Source organism: Alternaria triticimaculans (assembly GCF_023758025.1).
Source record: "Alternaria triticimaculans strain BMP 0046 chromosome Unknown scaffold_3, whole genome shotgun sequence".
NCBI lineage: Eukaryota > Fungi > Ascomycota > Dothideomycetes > Pleosporales > Pleosporaceae > Alternaria > Alternaria triticimaculans.
The window spans coordinates 524,403-545,913 of record NW_026055960.1 but is presented as its reverse complement, the minus strand read 5'-3'; the positions used below and the strand labels follow the sequence as shown (position 1 = coordinate 545,913).

General features: G+C 52.4%; 5 protein-coding genes across 5 annotated transcripts; 2 read left to right on the top strand and 3 right to left on the bottom strand.

Annotated features, from left to right (window-relative positions):
• Positions 1 to 321: 321 nt before the first annotated feature.
• J4E78_002851 (uncharacterized protein) lies at positions 322 to 1,272 on the bottom strand (the record flags this gene model as incomplete). The annotated part of the gene is made up of 3 exons (XM_049363496.1): positions 322 to 446; positions 540 to 712; positions 947 to 1,272. The coding sequence occupies 3 exons, from the start codon at positions 1,270 to 1,272 to the stop codon at positions 322 to 324; spliced, it is 624 nt and encodes a 207-aa protein (XP_049224161.1).
• A 3,635-nt stretch (positions 1,273 to 4,907) lies between these two features.
• On the top strand, positions 4,908 to 6,655 carry J4E78_002850 (uncharacterized protein; the record flags this gene model as incomplete). Its single annotated transcript, XM_049363495.1, has 3 exons — positions 4,908 to 5,391; positions 5,447 to 5,468; positions 5,518 to 6,655. The coding sequence occupies 3 exons, from the start codon at positions 4,908 to 4,910 to the stop codon at positions 6,653 to 6,655; spliced, it is 1,644 nt and encodes a 547-aa protein (XP_049224160.1).
• Positions 6,656 to 12,093: 5,438 nt separating this feature from the next.
• Positions 12,094 to 14,912, bottom strand: J4E78_002849 (uncharacterized protein; the record flags this gene model as incomplete). Its single annotated transcript, XM_049363494.1, has 4 exons — positions 12,094 to 12,478; positions 13,466 to 13,495; positions 13,889 to 14,336; positions 14,393 to 14,912. 4 exons carry the CDS (start codon positions 14,910 to 14,912, stop codon positions 12,094 to 12,096), a joined length of 1,383 nt encoding a protein of 460 aa, XP_049224159.1.
• Positions 14,913 to 15,167: 255 nt separating this feature from the next.
• On the top strand, positions 15,168 to 15,695 carry NUT2 (RNA polymerase II mediator complex subunit; the record flags this gene model as incomplete). The annotated part of the gene is made up of 3 exons (XM_049363493.1): positions 15,168 to 15,189; positions 15,236 to 15,353; positions 15,407 to 15,695. 3 exons carry the CDS (start codon positions 15,168 to 15,170, stop codon positions 15,693 to 15,695), a joined length of 429 nt encoding a protein of 142 aa, XP_049224158.1.
• Positions 15,696 to 18,649: 2,954 nt separating this feature from the next.
• Positions 18,650 to 20,645, bottom strand: J4E78_002847 (uncharacterized protein; the record flags this gene model as incomplete). The annotated part of the gene is made up of 5 exons (XM_049363492.1): positions 18,650 to 19,096; positions 19,149 to 19,526; positions 19,578 to 19,957; positions 20,010 to 20,365; positions 20,413 to 20,645. 5 exons carry the CDS (start codon positions 20,643 to 20,645, stop codon positions 18,650 to 18,652), a joined length of 1,794 nt encoding a protein of 597 aa, XP_049224157.1.
• Between the last annotated feature and the right edge of the window lie 866 nt (positions 20,646 to 21,511).

Here is a 21,511-nt window from a genome sequence, read left to right as displayed (position 1 = left end):
ATTAAGGTAGAAACCTGCAAAGTAGGTGGCCTAACGTTGATGTAGGCTCTAGACCTGTTTAGTTTTTTTCCTTAGTTAACGTGCTCTAGCTTGCATGTTGAATGACCTTTAATTAACGTAGAAAAAAACTCTAGCAAAGTGCTCGAAGATGGAATGAAAAGCCCGTCTCACATCCTACTCTCCTACTGACGAACTCCTACTCGATAAGCGCTTGAAGCCCGCCGCTCCATTCGTAAAGTATCCAACTATCCGTCTCCAAGCCCTCTTCAATGTCCAAGCAATACTAGTGATGATGGAACGAATCTGCGAACGAGGTGAAGTCTACTTCCTCCCCGTTCGGACGCCGTACTCGGAGTAGAAATGGCACGTCGTGTTGTGAACGACGCCGGATGTGTCTTCTTTGAAGACGTTGCAGCCGTATGTTGCGGCGTTGGGTGGGGTGTATACTGTGGGTGATTAGTCATGTGAGGTAGAATGGACGGGTTGATGCTTACAATGTAGTGAAACTGCATAGTCCGTGGGATGCGGATTGGAAATACGATGTACACCGAGCGTATCCGCCATGTATGTAACGTCGTTTTCAGCGAAGGTAGTCTCTTGGGTCTTGGTCATGGGGCGCTGGTTTTGTGCGTCGTCTTCGGTTGGGGTGGCGAAACGGGTTTCTGTCAGGCTGCCTTTGAGGACTTTCATGATGCAGTGTGCGTTTGCGTGGCTGGATGGATGTTAGTATCGGGTTCTATAACGCTGAGTTGCGCATTCGAGAGTGCGAGGTATATTCATGATGGATTATCGAAAGGTCGTCTTACCGGCGTGTCTCCTGCTGACACATCGATCAAAGTAGATCGGCGAACGGGGTCGCTTCATCGTGCAGGAGACTGGAGCCATGGGATATTGTTCGCGAGGTAAGGCATGCTAATGTCAACGGTCGCAAAATACAAGAACTTACTCGTGAATCGGGCTCTTCTTTCCAGGACCCCATACTAGGATAAGCTGTTCGATTAGCACCACCTTCGTTGACTCGAGAATCGGGGACTGTACCAAGTTGCTCTTGCCGTTGCCTTTGTCGACAACATTCCGTGTGTATGGTAATGTCTCAGATGGAAAGTAGTATTTCTTCCACTCCGACTCTTCCGAGGTGTATGCTTTCATTAACTCCAGGAGCTCATTCTCGTCTACGTCATCCGAGTCTATGCCGTTGCTGGGGCCGAGCACCTTGTTGATCTCCTGCACGAGCGAATGGAAGTTATCCTCTTCAGTGTTGCGACCGATCATGGTAACGATATCGATGTTTGAGGAATCAGAAATATGGCGAGCGTGTCGTCGGTTATGATGGTATTGCAGACGGAGTTCCGACGAAGAGAGTTCGGAGCGCGGGCTTTAAATACACACAGCCTTTGTCGAGGGTAAGAGCGTTGGCTTGCCTGCCTTCAATGCTGCTTGTGCAGGACTGGGCTTGCTTCATTATGTAACAATTGGCGCGTTCTAAGCTTGTGATATGTGGATCCATGGCGGTCAGCAGTTCGCCGACATGTGATGCACCTCATATGCTCAGCCAGAGTGGTGGGTATGGTCACCGATGTGAAGAGCCCGAATCGGCTTCTATCGGGCAACTTTATGAAGGCCGCGAGGAAGCATGCATGGAAGCCGAGATGGAAGGGTGCTGCGTTGAACGCTAACCTTATCGGGTGGCGGTGAAAGGTACTGCCGGGAAGCCGTGCCCCGCTTCGTCATTGGCGGCGTGCGTCGCATCAAATTTCTGAACAACAACATCGCCTCTCCACGCCTGCTCAGAGCAAGTCAGGATACACAATAATTCAAGATGGCGACCACAGTAGACAAGGCAAGTATCGAGTGCCGCCGCATATCGCCATTCCACGCGCTAACAGAGTGTGCAGATCAAGGACATCGAGGCCGAAGTAAGCCACACCCCAATACGCGACCGTAACACGATGACTTACACGAGACGTAGATGGCCAAGACCCAGAAGAACAAGGCGACGTCTTTTCATCTTGGTACGGATACACGACCGAATACTGCATACTGGTATGCTTATACATGAACAGGGCAACTGAAGGCAAAGCTCGCGAAGCTTAAGAGAGAGCTGCTCGAGCCTTCATCCGGTGGCGGCGGCGGTGCAGGTGTAGGATTCGATGTTGCTAGGACTGGTGTTGCCAGTGTTGGTTTCATTGGCTTCCCCTCCGTGGGCAAGAGTACGCTCATGAGCAAATTGACCGGACAGCACTCCGAAGCCGCTGCATATGAGTTCACAACGGTGTGTTGGATACGCCTGTTACTAGGATCAGTACTGACAACATACAGCTTACTACAGTACCGGGTCAAGTCATGTACAACGGAGCCAAAATCCAGATTCTCGATCTTCCCGGTATTATTCAAGGTGCGAAGGACGGTAAAGGTCGTGGACGACAGGTCATCGCCGTCGCAAAGACCTGCCATTTGATCTTCATCGTTCTGGACGTCAACAAACCCCTCACCGACAAGAGCGTTATCGAGAACGAACTGGAGGGCTTCGGTATTCGAATCAACAAGAGCCCGCCAAACATTGTGCTCAAGAAGAAGGACAAGGGAGGCATCAACATCACCGCGACCGTTCCCCTCACACATATCGACCATGGCGAAATCAAGGCGGTGCTGAACGAGTACCGAATGGCAAACGCCGACGTAGCTATTCGATGCGACGCCACGGTCGATGATTTGATCGATGTCATTGAGGCCAAGGGACGAAGCTATATCCCCGTCATCTACGCTTTGAACAAGATTGATGCCATCAGTATCGAAGAGCTCGATTTGCTCTACCGCATTCCGAACGCCTGTCCCATCAGTTCCGAGCACGGGTGGAACATCGATGAGCTCCTCGAGCAGATGTGGGAGAAGCTCAATCTCGTTCGTGTTTACACCAAGCCCAAGGGCAAGATGCCGGATTACTCGGCGCCAGTGGTATTGCGATCAACAGCCTGTACCATTGAAGACTTCGTAAGTCTCCCCCTCATCTTAAACGCGACGCGCTAACCGCTCTGTAGTGTAATTCCATCCACAAGACAATTGTCGACAACTTCAAGCACGCTATTGTTTACGGGAAATCATGCAAGCATCAGCCCCAGCGTGTGGGACTTTCTCACGAGCTTGCCGACGAGGATATCGGTATGTATCCCAGTATTATGTCTCTAAATGGATATCGTGAGCTGACGACCCGACCAGTCACTATTGTCAAGCGCTAGATAAGGTCTCGTGATTACGAGATACGACAGGCGTTATGGATCCGGTCTTGGGAAATAGTGAGTAGAGCAGAAGGGCCTTCTGGATGGCTGAACATGTCTCACTGCGATACCAATACTAGGTCGCAGCATTAAGATGACGAAGAGAGCGAGGCTTGGAGCCGATCTCGCGGCCTGGATTGGCCGAGGGCTCGTTCCAGTAGCACCGCGGACGACATCAGGACGACACTAGCACTGGGCAACGCAGCTTACGGCGCGGATCGTACCTGCCAATCGCCAATGCTCGACTGACTGGTGGCGGTCCGATACCGTCCGCAAGCTATCAATACCAGGCCTTTGCTCCCCCTGCCGAGGAGGCGTCATTCAAGACATTGCCGTCGCGGACCCTCGTGGTAATGGCGCCGCTGGAGTTATTGGAACGGGGTCAGCATGTCGCATTTGTTTTTATTCCATATTTGCTTCGGAATTTGATGGATTCAGATCAGCATTGTCTGGCCCAATTTTTGAGGCGTCGGTTTTCCTTATTGGTCTGCTAACGGGCGCAGCGGTCGACTCGGAGAAATCAGCAGGGGTTAGTTGTGCTGGCGACTCAGAGGGCACGCTGTCAGTCGGGCGCTAAATCATTATCGCTCCCGAAAGCCTGAGTGGCTGGTCGGCAAAACCTCGATTTTCCATGGGCGCGATTATTGCAGCTTTCCGAAAGCGTTTCAGCCGTCGACACTTTCTGTCTCTCCTTTATGCACAGCCGATGATTGACGTCTTGCCCCTGCCGTGGGAATCGCCACAGGCTCGCGTACCTGAGCAGCATTGAATCGGCTGCCACTGTTTCGCGCCACGAGCGTACGGCAACGGCCAGGATGTATTTCGCTGGGCGCACGAGGCGAAGCCAATATGGCGCTTCCACTCAGACCATGTCTTGTTCGGGAAGCGTCAGATTAGCCGGCTGCGACGTGCTCAGCGGTGCGAGGGCCCTGATGGGATGATCCCACCCGGCTGCCTTGACATCCCATTTGCCCTTGCTAGGAGTCAGGCGTCGAGGCATGCACTGGCGAGCTAGCCTGGCGGCCGCATAATTCTGGCCCGCGCTGTCCTAGGGGCGCATCCCCGATGAGAGACCCGCACACGCTAAGCCCAACGTCGTCGCTCGTCGCTTGGCCGAATGGCGACCAGGATCACTGTGCACACGCCAGGCTTGCCGGCAAGCTTGGGCTCGAAACAAACAGGGCTCCTCTCCCGCCAGCTGCAGTAGGCCGCGCCCGCATCGCACAGCCAGGGCCTGTTACCAGTGTCCCCAGACTTATCCTCAAGTACGCGCTGCAGGCCCGCCGCGCCAGGCTTTCCCTGCAGTTTCAATTCTCCATCTAAGGCCATTGCTTTGCCGCGCTGCTTTATACCTATATGTTTTGACCTCTGTCATACCCAGCGCCTTTTGTCAGCGCTACCCCCGCTACTGCGGTACATTGACTTGTCGCTGTTTCGCCTCAGGAACCAAAATCTCGTCTCATGCATGTATGCGCTCGGCCGCTCTGAGGTCACCCACGCCGCCTAGGTATAGCAACACCACGGTGCAGGTGCATATGCCCGTCTGGCACCCTACTTCTGCTCCGCACCCAACACGGACACTCGTTCCCACACTCGCACGGATACACCACTCCAATACCTACTGCCTTCGACATGAGCCAGTTGCAAATGGATCACGACCACCACCATCACCACCACCAGGAACCTTTCGAGGATCACCATTCTGGATGGCATGGCGATAATGGATACAACCCACACCATCAGTCTCCAGTCCAAGACTTTAATGGCTTCAACGGCTTTGCACCGCTCCCGATGGAGCCCATCTACGGGAACGGCATGCATCCACCCCACCAAACTCATCCGACACCGAGGACTACGCATCCACAGCTGCAGCCTCTGATCATGCCGCAGATGCCGCAATGGCCGAGCATGCTGACCAGCCAGTCGACTTACCAAGCTTCACTGTTCCCCTCAGCCCCACCACCGATAACGCCGGCATCAGCAACGCCAGTCTCAGCGAGCTCAACACATTCCCGCACTTCGTCGACACCACGGAAGACTCTCACAGACTCGGACCGCAGACGCATGTGCCAATACCATGAAGAGAATCCCACTGTCAAGCAAACGGAAATTGGAGGTATGCCAGCACCACGCACCAGACTCACATGGATCTTTTACTAACGATATCCTAGCAATGTTCGGCGTAGAGCGAAGGTACCACTGCATACCCTGCATGTCTCTTCCCGTGCTGACAGTCTTGTAGTACCGTTTCGAAAGTGTTGCGCCAGAAGGAGAAGTACTTGTACCAGGACGACGGTAGCCGATCACCCATAAAAAGGTCGAAAGGCAAATTCCCGGATATCGAACGTGCCTTGTCGAATTGGGCACGAAACCATCAGAAACAGGGAGCACAGCTGTCAGATGCTCAGATCCGAGAGAAGGCCCGCTTCTTCGCTCAGACCGTCGGCAACTCAGAGAGCCACCTCAAGGTAAACAGTGCGAGCTGGTTGGAAAAGTTCAAGCAAAAGAATCATCTCAGTGGTGCAAGGTCACGAAAGACTTCGATAGCAGAAGAATCGGAGGGGACTTCAAATCCGCCATCCAATGTGCATACCCCGGGGGCCATCTCGCCTACCTCACCTGGTGGGGTATCTCCAGCGACAACGACCATGACAGCGAAGAAGAGTCAGGAAAATCTCAAGACAGAAAGCCCCGACACATACGACTTTTCGAACCATCGCCGACCCTTCCATTCACAGAGCAGTACATCTTTGTCAAGCGTCTTCACGGATACAGCCACAAGCCCTACGTCGCTTTCTTCGCCTTTCTTCACGCCTGATTCAGCATGCGGCCCGAGTCCATTCATGGGAAGCCGCCAGCCTGCGAATGGACAGCCAGGGAACAACAACTTCCAAAGGCCCCGAAGCCAAACCTTCCCCATGCTTGTTGGTGTTGAGCAGTACATGTCACCTCCGGGCTCAACTGACGATATCACCCCAAAGTACGTTAGCAGCGGTGCACTTGACTCGCCCATGACCGAGATGCCTGGTACACTGCCAGTCATTGACGAAGGAATGTCGCTTTCGCCTACCCAGATGCCCAACTCGATGCAGCCCCCTCCTCTCCCAGGTACCATCGACGACAAAGGCTCATCAGCCGACTCCTCGCCCATCACACCGTCCCAAGAAGAAGCTGCACGCGCTCTCGAGCTCGTCATGACCTTCTTCCAGTCACAGAACGCAGGCTTCGTCGTAGAGCCCCAGGAGTATGTCACCATTGGCAAGCTGATGGAGAAGCTACGAATCAAGCGCAGCTCCGAGAGCCTTCCTTCCGAGATGCGACGTGTGTCAGAGCCCAACTTCACCACGGCCAAGCTCGAAAGCGTCGACGCGATCCATTAGCGAATCGGACATGTCACTCATCCAAGGGCCTGTGACGCCTGTCACAGCACGTAACGCTGACGACCACTTTCCTTTGTGGAACAAGCTTCCTGAATCGCTTGGGTTTGGAGTAGCAAGACTGTGCAACACTTGCGGTCTAGAACACCGGGATCAGGGACATACACACACGGCTAGCATTCTGCATTACAGTCACCGTTTGGATTTTCTTTCATTGCCGCATCTTGCCGCATTCTCGCATCAGCATCATTAGCATGGCTTCTATTTCTCACTACTCCTTCATTGACTTTCATTTTTCATCTTCCTATTCCCTTGCTCCACGAACCACTATACCCCCCTCTAGCAGCGCACAGTAACCTGACTGTTTTCGACTTTATCCCCTTACCTAAAACGAAGACTGTATCCGCCCACGCGGGCCAATATTCTGTACGCTTCTATTTGCTGCTTTCAAACGTTCCATTTACATTTGCCTGGCGGCTCTCATACGTTGCACTGAGTCTGAAACGGCGCGATGGGCCTCGTACGCACTGCTGTGCACCTATATGTAGCTTCTAATATAGTTACCGACCCTTGCCGCAAGACCGGCCTAACGAAAGGGTCAATCACGCTCGAAATGCGATTAATGCTCAATCCAACGTGCCATACGATTGTGCGTCTGATGTCACTAGTCAGTTTCGTCCGATCTCAATCTGATCATGGTCAGACTCAGCCTAGTTTTGGTGGAGCACCACTGACACTTCACTGATCGGCAAAAGTCTGGCTCATGAACGGCTGGTACTTGCCGCTTTAAGCCCCCGTGACGGAGCTTTCGGCATCGCATTGCAACACCGTTATAGCAACGATGTGCAACAAACTTTGGCATAGCCCGCCGAAAAACAACACTGAATTTCGGAAAATACCTTGCCGACAGACATGCCGATCGCAAGGAAAAGCAGCATTCGTTCGTTCTGGCTTTCCGCATCCTGGACACGGCCAAAACGTAAATTGCATGTGAGACTTGCAGGTTCAGTCGGCACCAGTTGGCCCCCTTCCCCGCCTTTGCACGAAGCTCGGACACCTTTTGACCTGGCGCACCTTGCACATCCTTGATACATCACAAAAGTACATATATACATGTCCAGATACATCGCTTGAAGCGATCGCAATGCATAACGATTGATGACGAGGCTCGTATACGAGGAAGACAGATCCTCAAACTGTTGAGCCTGATCTAGATGCCCGCAAGCGTGAGACATTTGGTATCCCGTCTCCCCGCGCGCGCGCACCATACTCAGCTGGAAAGTTTGCGCATTTGGGTTCGTGTCAAAGGGCTGTCCCGATCTGGATCAGGGATGAGACGAGCGTGAGCTTGGAGAAGCGAGGGATTGGCGTTGGTACGGGCTTTCTTTGCTCAGTAAAGTGGTTTCGGCAGCGCAATCGACGCAAGGCGCCCTAGGGCTCCGTCATGCCGCGGGGGCGCACGCACTGGACTCAGCTCTTTGCTGCCCTGCTGGGCTGGATAGAGAGCTTGGGCCTTACGGTCGTCTCTGCAGCGAAGCTCGAGTTTCCCCAAACCCTGGAGCGAGTCGTGTTTGGGGGTCTTGCTGTTCCGTACTGGATTAGTTGCAGCTTCCTTCGTTTTCGGATTCCCTTGCTCAATCATGACGAACATAGCTGTAGCACATAGAGTACAGTCCACGCTTCCGCGGGTGAAGCAAAAGTTGGGCAGTGTTTTGGAAACCAGTTTACTTATTTCACAAAGCCGTTACTTTTGCATTACGGGTATTATGCAGCCCGTTTAACTTCACCCTGCGTTCCGCGGCGCCAAAAAGCAAAAAGGTGAGCAGTCCAGCGCCACTTTAGTTCGTCCTCTCTAGCCGCAAGAAGAAGCAAGAAAGGTAAATGTCGTCGGTGTTCCCCACCACCATATCTTGGGCATCCTTGCAGTGACACTCTTTTTTTCTTATCCCGCGGATGATGGACTGTTCGTTTTGTCCTTGCTTCTTCCTTTTCTCTGCAACACATTGCTGTTCGGTACAGTACCGGTTCGGTCCGCAGCCGAGCCCGTTCACTGGCTCACACGTTGTCCAAATGCCGGATGTACTTCCTTCGCAGGTTGAAGCTGCAGTACATAGCCTTGTACATTGTGCAGCTCTATCAAAGAAAAGAAAATGAGTACAGGGGGCCTTCGGATGACAACTAAAAACGCGTGTTACGTAGCTGTCAAAGTAAATAAGCAAAGGTAGTAACAGTAGATGAGGGGACGCGCAATGGGGCAGATCTGTACTTGGTGTCGCAGTCCGACTTGGTTCGGCCCTTTTCTCGCTCATGTCGTTAGCTCGCGGTGTTGCGCGCAATGGCTAGACCGTCGTGAGCATCAAATCGCGAATACGCAATCGCAGCGCCCCCCATCGATCGGTGAAGGCCTGCGTTACCGTCCCTTGGACCCCCTGACCATTGGCAAATCCAAGGAAAGAGGCCGACAGGTTCGTAGTACCTTTGTATTCGGGCCTACGTCAAGCAGTGGTGGCAGGTTGTAGCGCAAGAGGCTAGGAAACCTACACCCGAAAGTCAATTATCGCGTTAGATTGCTAGCTCTCGCCCTTGTCTCCATCGCAATTCGAAGATAATGTTGGGCTAGTCCGCCAATGGTGAAAAGGCTGAGAGCGTTCCGGTGACCTTTAATTTTTGCCCTAGCATCTAATGCACAATGTGCTGGCGATAAGCATCGAAAAGTTCATTACGATGTTCGCGGTGCTAGGTCATGCGGTACCCTGCATTAGATCGTCCACGTGATTGATATCTGATGCTGTGTAACACGGTACGGAACCGGCTAAGCAAGAGAACAAGAATGTCGAGGTACAGAAGTGGCCACCGAAGCCCCTTCGTGTGAGGTGCTCCCGACAACGTTGCCTGAGCACGCGTACTTCCAAGGTTACTTCTGAAATCATTCATGGCATTGCGGGCCGTTGTTCGCACCATTTGTTCGCCCTGAGGCTTGTGTCACGTGCCGTTTGATGGGCTGAGGCCGGTGTATCGTTTTTTTGACCTCGCAGCTGACAAGTCTGAGCAACGCTGGTATGCACGATAGGGTATCGAATACACCTTCGCATCGCTGTATACAAACGACAGTACGACGCACTCGCCCGTCATTGACGTACCCGTCCCGTCATTCTTGCACGCCCTGTCAGACGCACACATCCGTTGCTCCAGAAATGTTCTTCGATTCCCAACAACGGGTCTTCGCATGAACTGGTGTCGCAAATACCTTTGTTGGCGAATGGATCACGACTCAGGATGATGTGAGAGTGGAAGCGGGATATACAGCTCGCCTCGATGATGATTGCCAATTGGCGTCATTCAGCGATCGTTGTCATGCGCTGCGCAGCAAGCGAACGTCTCGAATTTTCCCTATCCCGAAAATTCAGGATTGGCGAACGACTCAAACCGCAGCCGCGTACGCCGACTGTTCCAGAGTGGCTGAGGTGAGTCTGCCGTACGCCTCACTATTGAGTCTTCATGCCTTGCGCAGGATGACGATAGTTTGGTAGGATATAGTGATTGCCCACTACGGGTGATGTTTTGCATGTTCGAGTCAATCCCACCCGCTGCCGTACCTGCACTAACGTTCCGGGCTCTTTAACCGTTGAAACATGGGTCGATGTTCGCAACATTGATGCCCATGACAGCCCCTGATGAGCACTCGCTTGACTCCAAACCATGGTAGATGCTGGATCGCCGGTGCTGGGATCATGGGCATTGTGCCTGGGATCCTGATGCGCTTGCCCCGGACCCCGTGCGGTTCAGGAACAGGCGATGTCGCATCTTGTCAAATGCTGAACGGCGACTATTACTGGGATCATGACTTTCCGTGTTGCGCATCCCGCGGCTTCGCGTACCAGGTCCCTGTAGGGGTTCCCTCGTTACGCCCTGGAGTTCGAGGAATTAAAGTTTCAACGGTCATCCGCGCCGAGTCAGGCAAGTGCCAGCATCACCAACACTGACGTCTTGACACTTCGGCCGGCATAATCGGCGACCTGAATCCTACGCACGCGCCCACAAAGCGCGCGTTATTCGATAGGATCAGGATGGGTTTTGTTCGAGATGCAGGACAACTGTGCCGCAGAGGCAGAGAGAAGGCTGACTCGATCGCTGGTTATGTTCCGCGTAGTTGCTGCCCAACCGAATTTTGAAACACGTTAGCGGCAGGCTGTTCAGGAACGTGTTGCCAGGAACCGCAACCCTTGCGGAAGCGATAAGAGATAGACGGCTACGGGCTGAAGGCGCATGCGGGGTAACTTCTCTCGACGCTTTAGACTTCTCAGCCCACCCTCGCTTCTGCGATGTTCACTCACTGAAACCCCACGGTTGATACATCGCCTAAGTGAGGCTGATTTATATTTGACCTTGGAACAAGGGTTCACGGCGTAGCCGAAGAGGAGCGCGGCGGTAAATGTGATCCGCAGGCAGAAACTCCAAGGCGCTCTGAACCAGAACCTTTGTTATCTCGCTAGGCGGGGCTTGATTGCTGATTGTATGAAGGTGCGGGGCTTAGGCGAGCTCATCTTGATACGTGAAGGTGTGGTGAAGCTCGGAACGCTACGTTAGATAACCAGGGAAGATGCAACGTCGTCTACAGTCCTTGACTCTCTTCAGGATCATGCGATGGTACTGCATCGTGAGCTCGCATCGTAACTGCAACGGAGCTGGGCACATAGTCATCTCGTATTCGATTAGTTGAATTTATGTACCATGGCGCGCCCTGACAACGCATGTCGCTTGTCGTCCAATATCTACCTTTAAGGCTCCCGGTTGTATGCATTTTATCCCCGCGCAGATGTACAGATGACACGGACCGTCGCGCTCACCGAGCGACATGCAGATTGTTCAAGGCCCTCATTCGCAGTAAGTCTGCGTGAGTGGTGTCTTCCCTGCCGCATACCAACACTACCAAGATTGAGTGCTGCAGCAATCATGGTAAAGCAGCTCAGACTAAGCGATGGCTTGGTGGAAGACGTGCACGGTGGGGCACCTCGTGGTTCATTCTTTGTAGTTTCCGTCCGGCAATATCCCGAATAGTCAGGTGCTCGCCACGGTATGCAGCCAGCCCGGAGTCTGGATGCCATGTGCCTCAACAATTTTCTTAGGGAATTTTTTGATTGGTCGATACCCCTCTTTTACGGTCAGCGGTGTACCTTTCCCACCACACTTTGCTACGAGCGCACTATGAGTTGGTATACGTGGAAGTGCACGAAGCTGCAGTTTCGCCGCTTTAGTGAGTTGCCTTGTGCTGGTTTGATGGAAGTATGTATGCGATACAAGGATTGGAGTTCACCCTCGTCGAACGAGGTATGAACGGCGAAGGTGACTGCGCGACGGGCCGTGCCCAGCAGCGTTCGAGTATCTGGCGGTGAAACTTCGTAATGTATGGGGTTCTAACTTTCGGAAGCATGAGAACAGCATCAGCTAATGCGCTCCTCCAACAGATCATTTACGCCTTGTTCTCCCAACTCCGGAAACAGGCGCAGAACAATCAGCTCAACGATCTGAAAAACGAGGTGCTTGTTGAGATAAGCGTCATCGAGACAGTCTAGTGTGTTTGCGATCTGTCGAACCTGCTCATCGCGCTCGTAGCTCGCAAAGAAAGCGGCTGCTACTTTCGGTGGTACTAAGTCAAGTAGTCTGGCGGCACAGCAGCGCTTGATCTCCTTGATTTCCTCATACGTTGGAATCTGACGTGGGGGCCCGAGCGCGTTGTTAGGGAAGAGTGTTGCACGAAGAGTCCGAAGCGCCACGGGAAGGAAAGCGGGGTTCAAGATCTGCGTGTGGAAAGCATGAGCGAGGAATCTGCAATCGCGACTGGTTAGCAGATGAGACTTGGATATGGCTAGATTGACTGGTGCGAGATAGGCAGGACGGGTGCGGTAGGAGTTGGACGGATGAAGGAGTCCGCGGGGCGTTCAGCTGGTGACCGCGAATGATGATGTCTGCGGTAGCAGGCCCGGAGCATCGGACGAGAATCGAGTCGAATTGTTGACGCGGCCCATAAAGTGAGGCGCACGCCCATAGCAAGCGAGATTGATGGTCATGCCACTATGCAACTTAAAGCAGGATGTCGTCGTGATGGATTGAAAAAGCCATTCCCAATCTTTCGGGAACAGCATCATTCGCCGACTGTTTCAATGCGCTGCTCAAACAAACTAAGACCATATTGGAGTCCGAGGAGTACGTGCAGGATCCTCAACAGGATGACGGTAGCGATGAAGACCGAAGAATGAGGCGTAATCAGCTGTTGGCGGGATTCATGGTAGGGCCAGAGTTTGTGGCCAATGTCGTGCTCGAACTCTGTACGGCCAGTCCCGAGAGGGACGACGGCCGGACGGTGTGAGCAGATCAACCGGCGCGTAAGCGGCCCTTCCACAAGAGCTAGCATCGTGATGACGGCTCAGGGAACAAAAGCCCTTCGCACGACCCGCAGTATTCTGTGGTCGCTGATGAGAGGCGCAGCACCAGGATTGGTCCGACCTTGATGCAGGCATCGTGTGGTCGCTCATGGTGTTGACAATGGCGACGGCCTAGAGTGTGCCAAGCCTCCTTGTCCGAAACGTGTCGAGTTGCCGCCCGGAACGGGTGCCGAGGCTTGCATAAAGCGGTGCGCCACGACAGGGTTGTTTTGGTGTGTGAGCCTGCGGGCCGTCGCATTCGCTGAAGCGAAGTCAAGTGACTTGAATCGTATGCGGAGCTATCTCATCCTGCGTCGCACGGTGCCACAGGGATTGACCAGCTAGCCAACCAGGGGATGCGAGTGAAGAAAGAGATATTATCGTAACTTACCTGTCCAATACACCATTGGTTTCACCCACCCTACCTGGGCCGAGCAGTGCTCCACGATGAAGCATGGAGATGAAGCCCAACAGCCAAGGCATGCGGACATCTAACTCGGCAAGTTGCGCTACACAGCTCCACAGGCTCATGCTTACTACAGGCCGTTTGGCCTCCAACGGGCGCCTGGAAGCCATCTTTTCCGCTTCCAGTGCTTGCGATTGATTGGCTGCTTCTGCAGATGACTGCTCGGTTGTGGCAGATCTCAACGGAAGGGAAGATAATGTCGTAAGACTCAAGACCACCGCGCGCACCGCAGTAAACGCCAAAAAAGCGTATTGGATGATCGCCCATAGTACACCCGAGATGTATAAGGCCGATGTCTTGTGACGACGCTGGCCGGCGTCCAGTGGCCCTTTTGGACTAATTTCTGACCCTTGATGCGTGGACAGCAGCCCGTAACGCTCAAGACGGGTCAACGACTGCTCCGCATCGGCATCGTCCGATTGGGAATCCTTCTCTTTCGCAGCATCGGTCTGTAAAACCTCAGCTATCCTTGTGATGCCCTCCCATAGCACCCATCCTTCACAGGCTTTTCCGCTAATGCCGTTTCCAAGGATCATCTCTGCGAATATTTCGCCTACCAGGGCGCGTAGACACCCATTTTTTAAGTCTTCTGTCGGTAGCAACAGGGCTAGCACGCCATGTATGAGTAGTTGGCGCCACGCCGACTCGCTTTCCCGCTGTTCAAGGACTGTCGCCGGAGCATCATCGGTAGGCACAGGTGATAGTGCAGGGTGCGGGTGGAGCGTATGATATATCAGACGAGGATCTGATACTAGTGAAATTGACGAGGCGGCTTGAGTCTTCGCTATTCGGAATGCTGACAGGGAAGAATTAGACAGACTTCATGCGACAGTCCAAGTTGAAATAACCTACAGGTCAGGTGGGCTTGGAGTAGCTCAGGTATCTCATCTAGCAATAGTGATTCGAGATCGACTTTTCTGAGGCGCTGCTCCAGACCTCGCGTACAATGAGCGATAATCTGGATCACTTCGTTGACAAATACTTGATCGGGAGTTATCTTCGAGTACCACGTCTGTACAAACTCCTTGATGATAACAGAGATGATGCCGTATAGTTGAAGGTCGACCTCGTTTGAGCTCGTCAAGGGTGGCAATACGTCTTCAATAGGACGAGGTGTACTGCGTCCTTTCTCGCCATTGCCAAGTAGCACATTGTGGGAGCAGAGAGTACGCCGAATGAATGCTGCCGTGGATTTATCCGAGGTAGTATCTAATTGAGGCTTCTGTGTGTCTGCTGAGCGTGTTGCAGCCGCCACACGGGAGTGGTTTTGCACGTTGGTCCCCGTGGCTCCCGGGGTCGACGATGCTGAGGCCTGGTAGCTTGGTGGCTGCGCAAGAGGGACGTCTGGATCGCGGTTCGTACTCTCTGTCATTGCAACGTGATGTTCATCATTGCCAACACCGAATGTAGTTTTCGACACGTGATAGCGCGCTGCGACACGATTCGAGATGAATGTCGTCGTGGAGTTGATACTGGCGAAGGAGCGATGACGACAGAAAGTCAACCACGGTCGGGATTAGCCGAGCCTTGGCGCGTTCCTCTTTGTGACGCGCGCCGCGTCGGTCATCGCACAGCACCAGCCTTCCTAATACCAAACCTCACAACACCACTTACTCTCGCCAACATCATGGCAGCGTTGAGTCCTGATGGTATGTAGTGCGGTACTTCTTCGGCTCGTTCTAACGTGTGCGATAGCGGCGATAATCGACGTGGAAGGTCAGCTGAAAGACATCGTGCAAAACCTCTATAACCTCATCGTGCAAGCGTACGACCACCATGGAAGCAAGACGCAGGAGGCCATAAGGCGGGAGATGTATGCGATAGCTACACCTTGCGTGTAAGCTTTTGAGGCTAACCTTACCGTAGCCAGTCGCTCGTTCAGAACCTGGTTAAATTGTCGAGGACAGCGCCGTCCGTGAACATCAACATTCCTCCAGAGGTCATGTCCTACGTTGAGAACTCCAGAAACCCGGATATCTTCACGCGCGAATTTGTTGAGACCGTGCAGCGGATGAACCAGATGTTGTACGGTCGCGTCGACGCATACCGAGCGCTTCAAGAACAACTCGCCCTGCACGTCTCGAGCGCTATTCCAGAACTCAGAGAAGACGTGACCTCTGTTGTCGAGTCTACAGGCGGCAAGATGCGCGTCTAGGCTCATTACCTTCACCAGACCCAGGTGAATACCTTAAGCGGATTCAAAGTAGCTTCGCAATCACAATATGGATGCTGGAACAGCACGGACACATGCGACGACCAAACTCAGATCACGGAACATACCAAGGAGTACCACATAGCCAATGCATTACGGGCGGTGATAGTTACGACATGGTTGGTATACGGATCAACACTCCGACAGGTGGGGAAGTGCATCAATGAATGCGACCTCGTCCAGATGCTTGGTCAGTCGACTCCGACAATACTCGGAGTAGCATTGGATGCTTCAGACATGGAGAAGATCCCCACAAAACACGAATGAAGATGTCGTTGTAGATGCTGTGCTCTTTTGGGAAAAGATATTGGCAGGGATAGCATTATCCAACACGTTGCAACGAGCTTACTTCTCAGAAGGAACAACAACACTCTCAATCTACTAGATTTGATTGCAACCATCTCCATGCGTCCGTCACATCCGGCTGAGCCACATTGCATCCCTTGCTTCTGCTACCGATTCAGCATGGCGCGATGCTTCCTCCAGACGGCTGTTACACACGGCATTTCATTGATGTGCCGGGTTTAAACTATGTTTCATTACATCGCATTCGTCTCTAGCATTGTGCGTCATGTCTCTTACCATTATATTGTGCGATGAAGGATCTCGTACGACGTAAACCTTCGGCATCCTTGCATAACAGAACACAATCTCGCAGTGCCCAAAACGATGCTGGTTTGCGCTGATCCCGGGCACTCTTTGTGAAGATCCCGGCGCTATTGAATGTCGGGCACTACATCGCTCACATTCAGCGTTCTTTCAGATCCACTTCGGTTCTTTGTCATACTTACAAACCGTGTCTTCATATCAGACTTGTGTTAATATGTGAAGCAAGTATCTATTACGCACCAACGTACATATGCTAAGTTTAGTATAACTACAGCGGTGCGACAATGGGTGTTGGAACTCTCGGTCCGATGGAGATGTCATGCGTTGTGTTGACAGTCTACACGACTCGCTCGGCCGAGTTTCGCGTATAGCCTGACCATAGCAGTTCTTTCCAGGAAGCTATAGCGATACAACAACATGTGAAGGCGGCCGCTCACATCATCCGCTCTGCTCACGTACCGACCTTTGTTGGACGCAGTTCTAGCAAAATCGAGGATTTGTTACTGACAGCAACGTCAATCGGCTGCCATTTCTAGTTACAACGTGACACTGATTGGATAACGCTGATCTAAAGCTTTGCCAAAGGTATCAATCCGTGCGAGGTGCGCATGCAACTTCACAGTTTCTGTCGATTATCGCATTGACGCAGGCGCATCCTGAAGAAGATGTATATGCCTCAAACCCCTCTTGGTGACGTTTGTATGTCATTTCGCATTCTTCATCTTTCCCTGATAAACTTACTGCACCCCAGTTTAGACGCGATGTGAAGCAACGCACCATTATCACTAAACCGGGAAGTGGTTGCCGTTGAATCTTGAGGAAGAGCTCCTGCAAACGCTTGTACGAGTTCTCCAGCCCTTATGTCACTACACCGGCTTCGCATGATCGTCTCTGTACCTTACAAGATCTCATAGATGTCTTCAGCAGACGTTTTGACTCTTGCTACTTCCGTACATATCCGTGTGGTATGGTCATTCACTGTCTGATTTTGGCAAGCGACACGCAAGTTCTACCATTCACTACTTAGCAAACGAATCGCCTGTGACATCATACACATACAAACACTGTGACTCCCTTATACACGGTTGCACCTGCCCTCTCAATCGATCGAGTCCTTTATCGCCCCTGTTGTTTTACACTACGCACTCACTAGCAGTCCAGGATCCTTCAACCCGCTTAGCCCGCAAACACTCTAGGCACTAGCGAACAGACAAACAAACTGATCACGCCATAGTTCAGTCAACCGGATTCCAGGAAGTGTTGAAAGCCAACATGACGTCGTTTTTCTCCAGGCCAATTGCTCCTACATGGACTTCCAGATGCCAGAATGCAGCGCCGCTCTTGTCATCACCAGCGCCAGCGACCGCATCAAGTGTTGCGCATGAGCTTTGCGACTCCCCAAATGCATTCAATCGTCCAGAAATCCAACGGCTCATATCATGGGAGATCGTCCCCTGTCTACATCGCCTACCGCCTTCCCCTGTTCCCAGTCGTTCACCGAGCCCTGGACCATCTCTCCCAGACCAACAACCCTCAGAAGACATAATTCGCGAAGAGTCTCCAGATACAAGGCCAGAGCTCTCATCATCTGACTCCTGCCCCCAAATGAGCACTTCCTGGATATCCTTCGAAGAGATAACACACACTGAAGCCACCTACCCTCCTGAATACACAATACCCTTTGAGTTTGATACAGAAGCTTTCCCGACTCATGCCCATCTCTTTCCCTCCTCACCAAACGGCACATGGCGTAATGAGTCCGTCCACGCGTTGACGCATCCTACAGCTGTTGATTACGCAGCGCTGTATGCGAAACTATGTACACTGGCCGAGGAAGCAACGGATGAGTTCGTTGCAAGAGTAAACCAAGCATTCGAAGGTAGGGACGTACCGGCGATGCACGATAAGGTTATGCAAATCTTTCCTTCGGTCTCAATGCCGGATATGAGAGATATCGAGAAGGCTATAGATACTGGGTGTGACTGGGGAGAGGAACTGTTTGAGCAGAGAGGACGGAGGAGGACTAGAAGGTGGCGGTAAGTGAAGCGTAACCAGAAGTTCGATGGAGACAGGAATAAGTGGTTCATGACCACATTGTTCGAATCATCAGATCTTGGTAGCCGGAGGAATAGTGAAGCTAAATATTATATTACATTAAGTTATCTTCAATGCCTGAACGGCCTTTTGAGAGAAACGAACATTAGTCTAACGAATCAGCGTCGCCGCCGCCATGAAACCCCTCGCTAAATCAACAGTTTTGTCTATTCCATAGCCGTACCAAAGTCTGCCTAGTCCTCTCGATGAAGACTACCTGCCCGTTGACGCATGGCAGAGTGCGGGTGCGCAGCCTCTTCCTCGTCTCGGGGACCACCAGCACCGCCCTCCATAGGACCTCCAGCCTGCATGCCACTCGGTGTTCCGCCAAAGCTGACCAATACAGACGGGTTGTCTGCCGTCAGGGCGTCTAATACGTCCAACTCGTGTGCTGTGAACCATTTCGGCATCAAGAAAGTGCGTAGCGGGATAAGGGCGATGATGAGGACCGGAAAGCCGATAGCGGCGATGGTTTGCGAAATGGCGACTGTGCATGCGACACCAAGAATCTGAAGACCGATGAAAAGCCGAATCTTGTTGCGTGAGACGCGGTTGAGCGGGTTATCGCGCTGGATGAAGCGTTTCTCTGACATGAGGTAGAGCGCCTTGCTGACAATGCCGTTGGATTCTATGGAGCCCCACTATGAAGAGATTAGCATGTCGTATTGAGCTTGAAGGTGGGTTAACACGTACACCGACGACGAAGAACACGCCAGCAAAGACTGCTGCGGGCATGGTGTGTAGTACGATAAGTAAGGGACCGGTCATGGTACCCCAGATGGCCATACCCATCAAGAAATGACTGACACGCTGCTCGACAACAGCAGTAGCCTTGACAAATGGCTTACGGATCTCACCACCGTCTTCCGTTTTGGTGATCTCCAGCCTAGTTTCGTAAACGGTCAAAGAGTCTGTGTGTACAGGTGCTTGCGGAACCAGGCCGTTAGGAAGTGGGAGGCCGATGACGCCACCAACAAAGCATGTGCAGCCGAGAAGGAAAAAGTCCCAGTGAAAACCAGCGGGCTTTTTGAGGGGGTACTGGCGGGCCTGTGCTGTGAGGGATGACACATTCTATGATCAAGGGTTAGCGTTCGCCGATGCTAGAAGACGTGTATGACTTACGTGGTCATAGTAGAACAACAGCATCATCAAGAAGCCGAATGGCAAAGCCACGAATACCCACTTGACGTCAAGATTCCAGAAGTCGATTACCCAGTCTCTATCCTGCGTCGGTGCAAAGGCCTTGCCGATAGGCACTCGGTATAGCCCAGTCTCTTCTAGACGTCCAGGAATATGCGAGAAACCGACCCAAAACAGGGTAGGGAAGACGAAGGAGTAATCGGCGATAATGCTACGAATGCCTGGGGTAAACACCGTACTGTTACCAAGCTTCTCGAGGCCGTAGACAGAGCCGAAGTAACATATCGCAATGACGATGGAGAGGTAGCCGCCGTCAAAACCGGATTCTTGGAACAGATATACTAGCTCTTCAACACCCTTGACTGAATGCAGGTCAATATCGTGTCTTGATATGGCCAGTGACTAGATACATACCACAGTAGATGATTCCAACATACATGCCGAACGTCTCACTCGAGAAGTCAGTGACATAGGCCATGTAGTCGCTGAAGTTTCCGAAGGCTACGATCCAGTGAAAGATGGCAGCCCAAATTCCAACCCACGCGGTAAATGCTGGATAAATGGAAGGGTCATATTGGGTAACAATGTCGTAGATGGTGTAGTTGAAGAGCGCGATCAGACCAGTGACTCCTACGATGGTGAGGGGTTGGCACGCGAGCAAACTAAACACCATGGCTGCTAATGCGGACGAAAACAGGGCTTCGTTGATGCCAAAGAACCCGCCCGTTCGACGGTACATGTCGAGTGTGAACGCTATGGCAGGTAATACGCTAAATTGGTCAGTATAAGACTTGAACGTCTATCGAGATAGGCTTACTTTACGAAGTACATGCGAACTGTACTGGCGAAAGCCCTATACGTGAGCGCGTCGGTTATGTCGCTCCAGTAATAAGGTAGTCTCCTCTTGACATCGTGATACATGCCGCGACCAGGTTGGAGAATGCGCCATCTCCGCCATCCTCTCGCGCCTTGGAAGGTGTACGATTCGTGTGTTGCGGTCCTCTCTAGTATCTCCTTGCTGTTCGAATTTGTCGCGTCTGGCGAATCCATGATGACGGATATGCAAGTTTAATGGACTACAAACGGGCAATGGATGCGAAGCCGCAGAAACTAAAGCTGAAGGAAACCGATCGACGCAATAGATGTGTGCATAGTTTGATCCGGACCCTGAGCATCTAGTCTATATACGCGGGATCAAGTCCAATTACAGAAGCCGGCGCACTACGGCCCCAATGTCATAGCTAAGCTTGGCATCTGTGGAGATCGAGGTTTTGCCATCGATGGGCGAACTGCTTTTGCGCGGAAGGAGACATGATGATGATGTTTAGCATGAAGGTATTAGATAAAGGCGGATGCTTGTCTCGAACAACAGCGTCTGCGCTTCCGACACGATTTCGTTGTGGTTGTTCGCGATAAGCATGTTCATTGTTGAGACATGTTTGGTTGTTTGGTGACGTCTGCCGGAGTAGAGGCCTCGCGTACGTGGTTAGCGTGGCCGTTAGTTCCCGTGCCATGCTGAGGAAGGTCGCCATTAGCCCTGTGTTCCATGGGAGCTAAACCACTCGAGAACCCAACAGACACCATCAGCCCTGTCGCCTGCGGCTTTTTTCTGTCTGCTCGAGCAGCAACTTCCATGGTCTGGGTCAACGTGCACGTTACAACCCAAACTCCGCAACCACGACCATCGTCTGCAGGGCACCGTGCAGCTGTGACATTACTTCTAATTGGTCCAGACGTCTGTACCACACCAAAATGACGTACACGGCTCGCCGAGCGTATGACTGACGCCAAGCGCCATACCGCACGCGGTCAAGAGCGTTTCCATTCCACCCCGGTATCTTTAACAGCTGCTTGAGCAGAATTTCCATCGGCATCGTCACGTTTCCGCGCGCTCCTATTGCGGCATATAGAAAGAG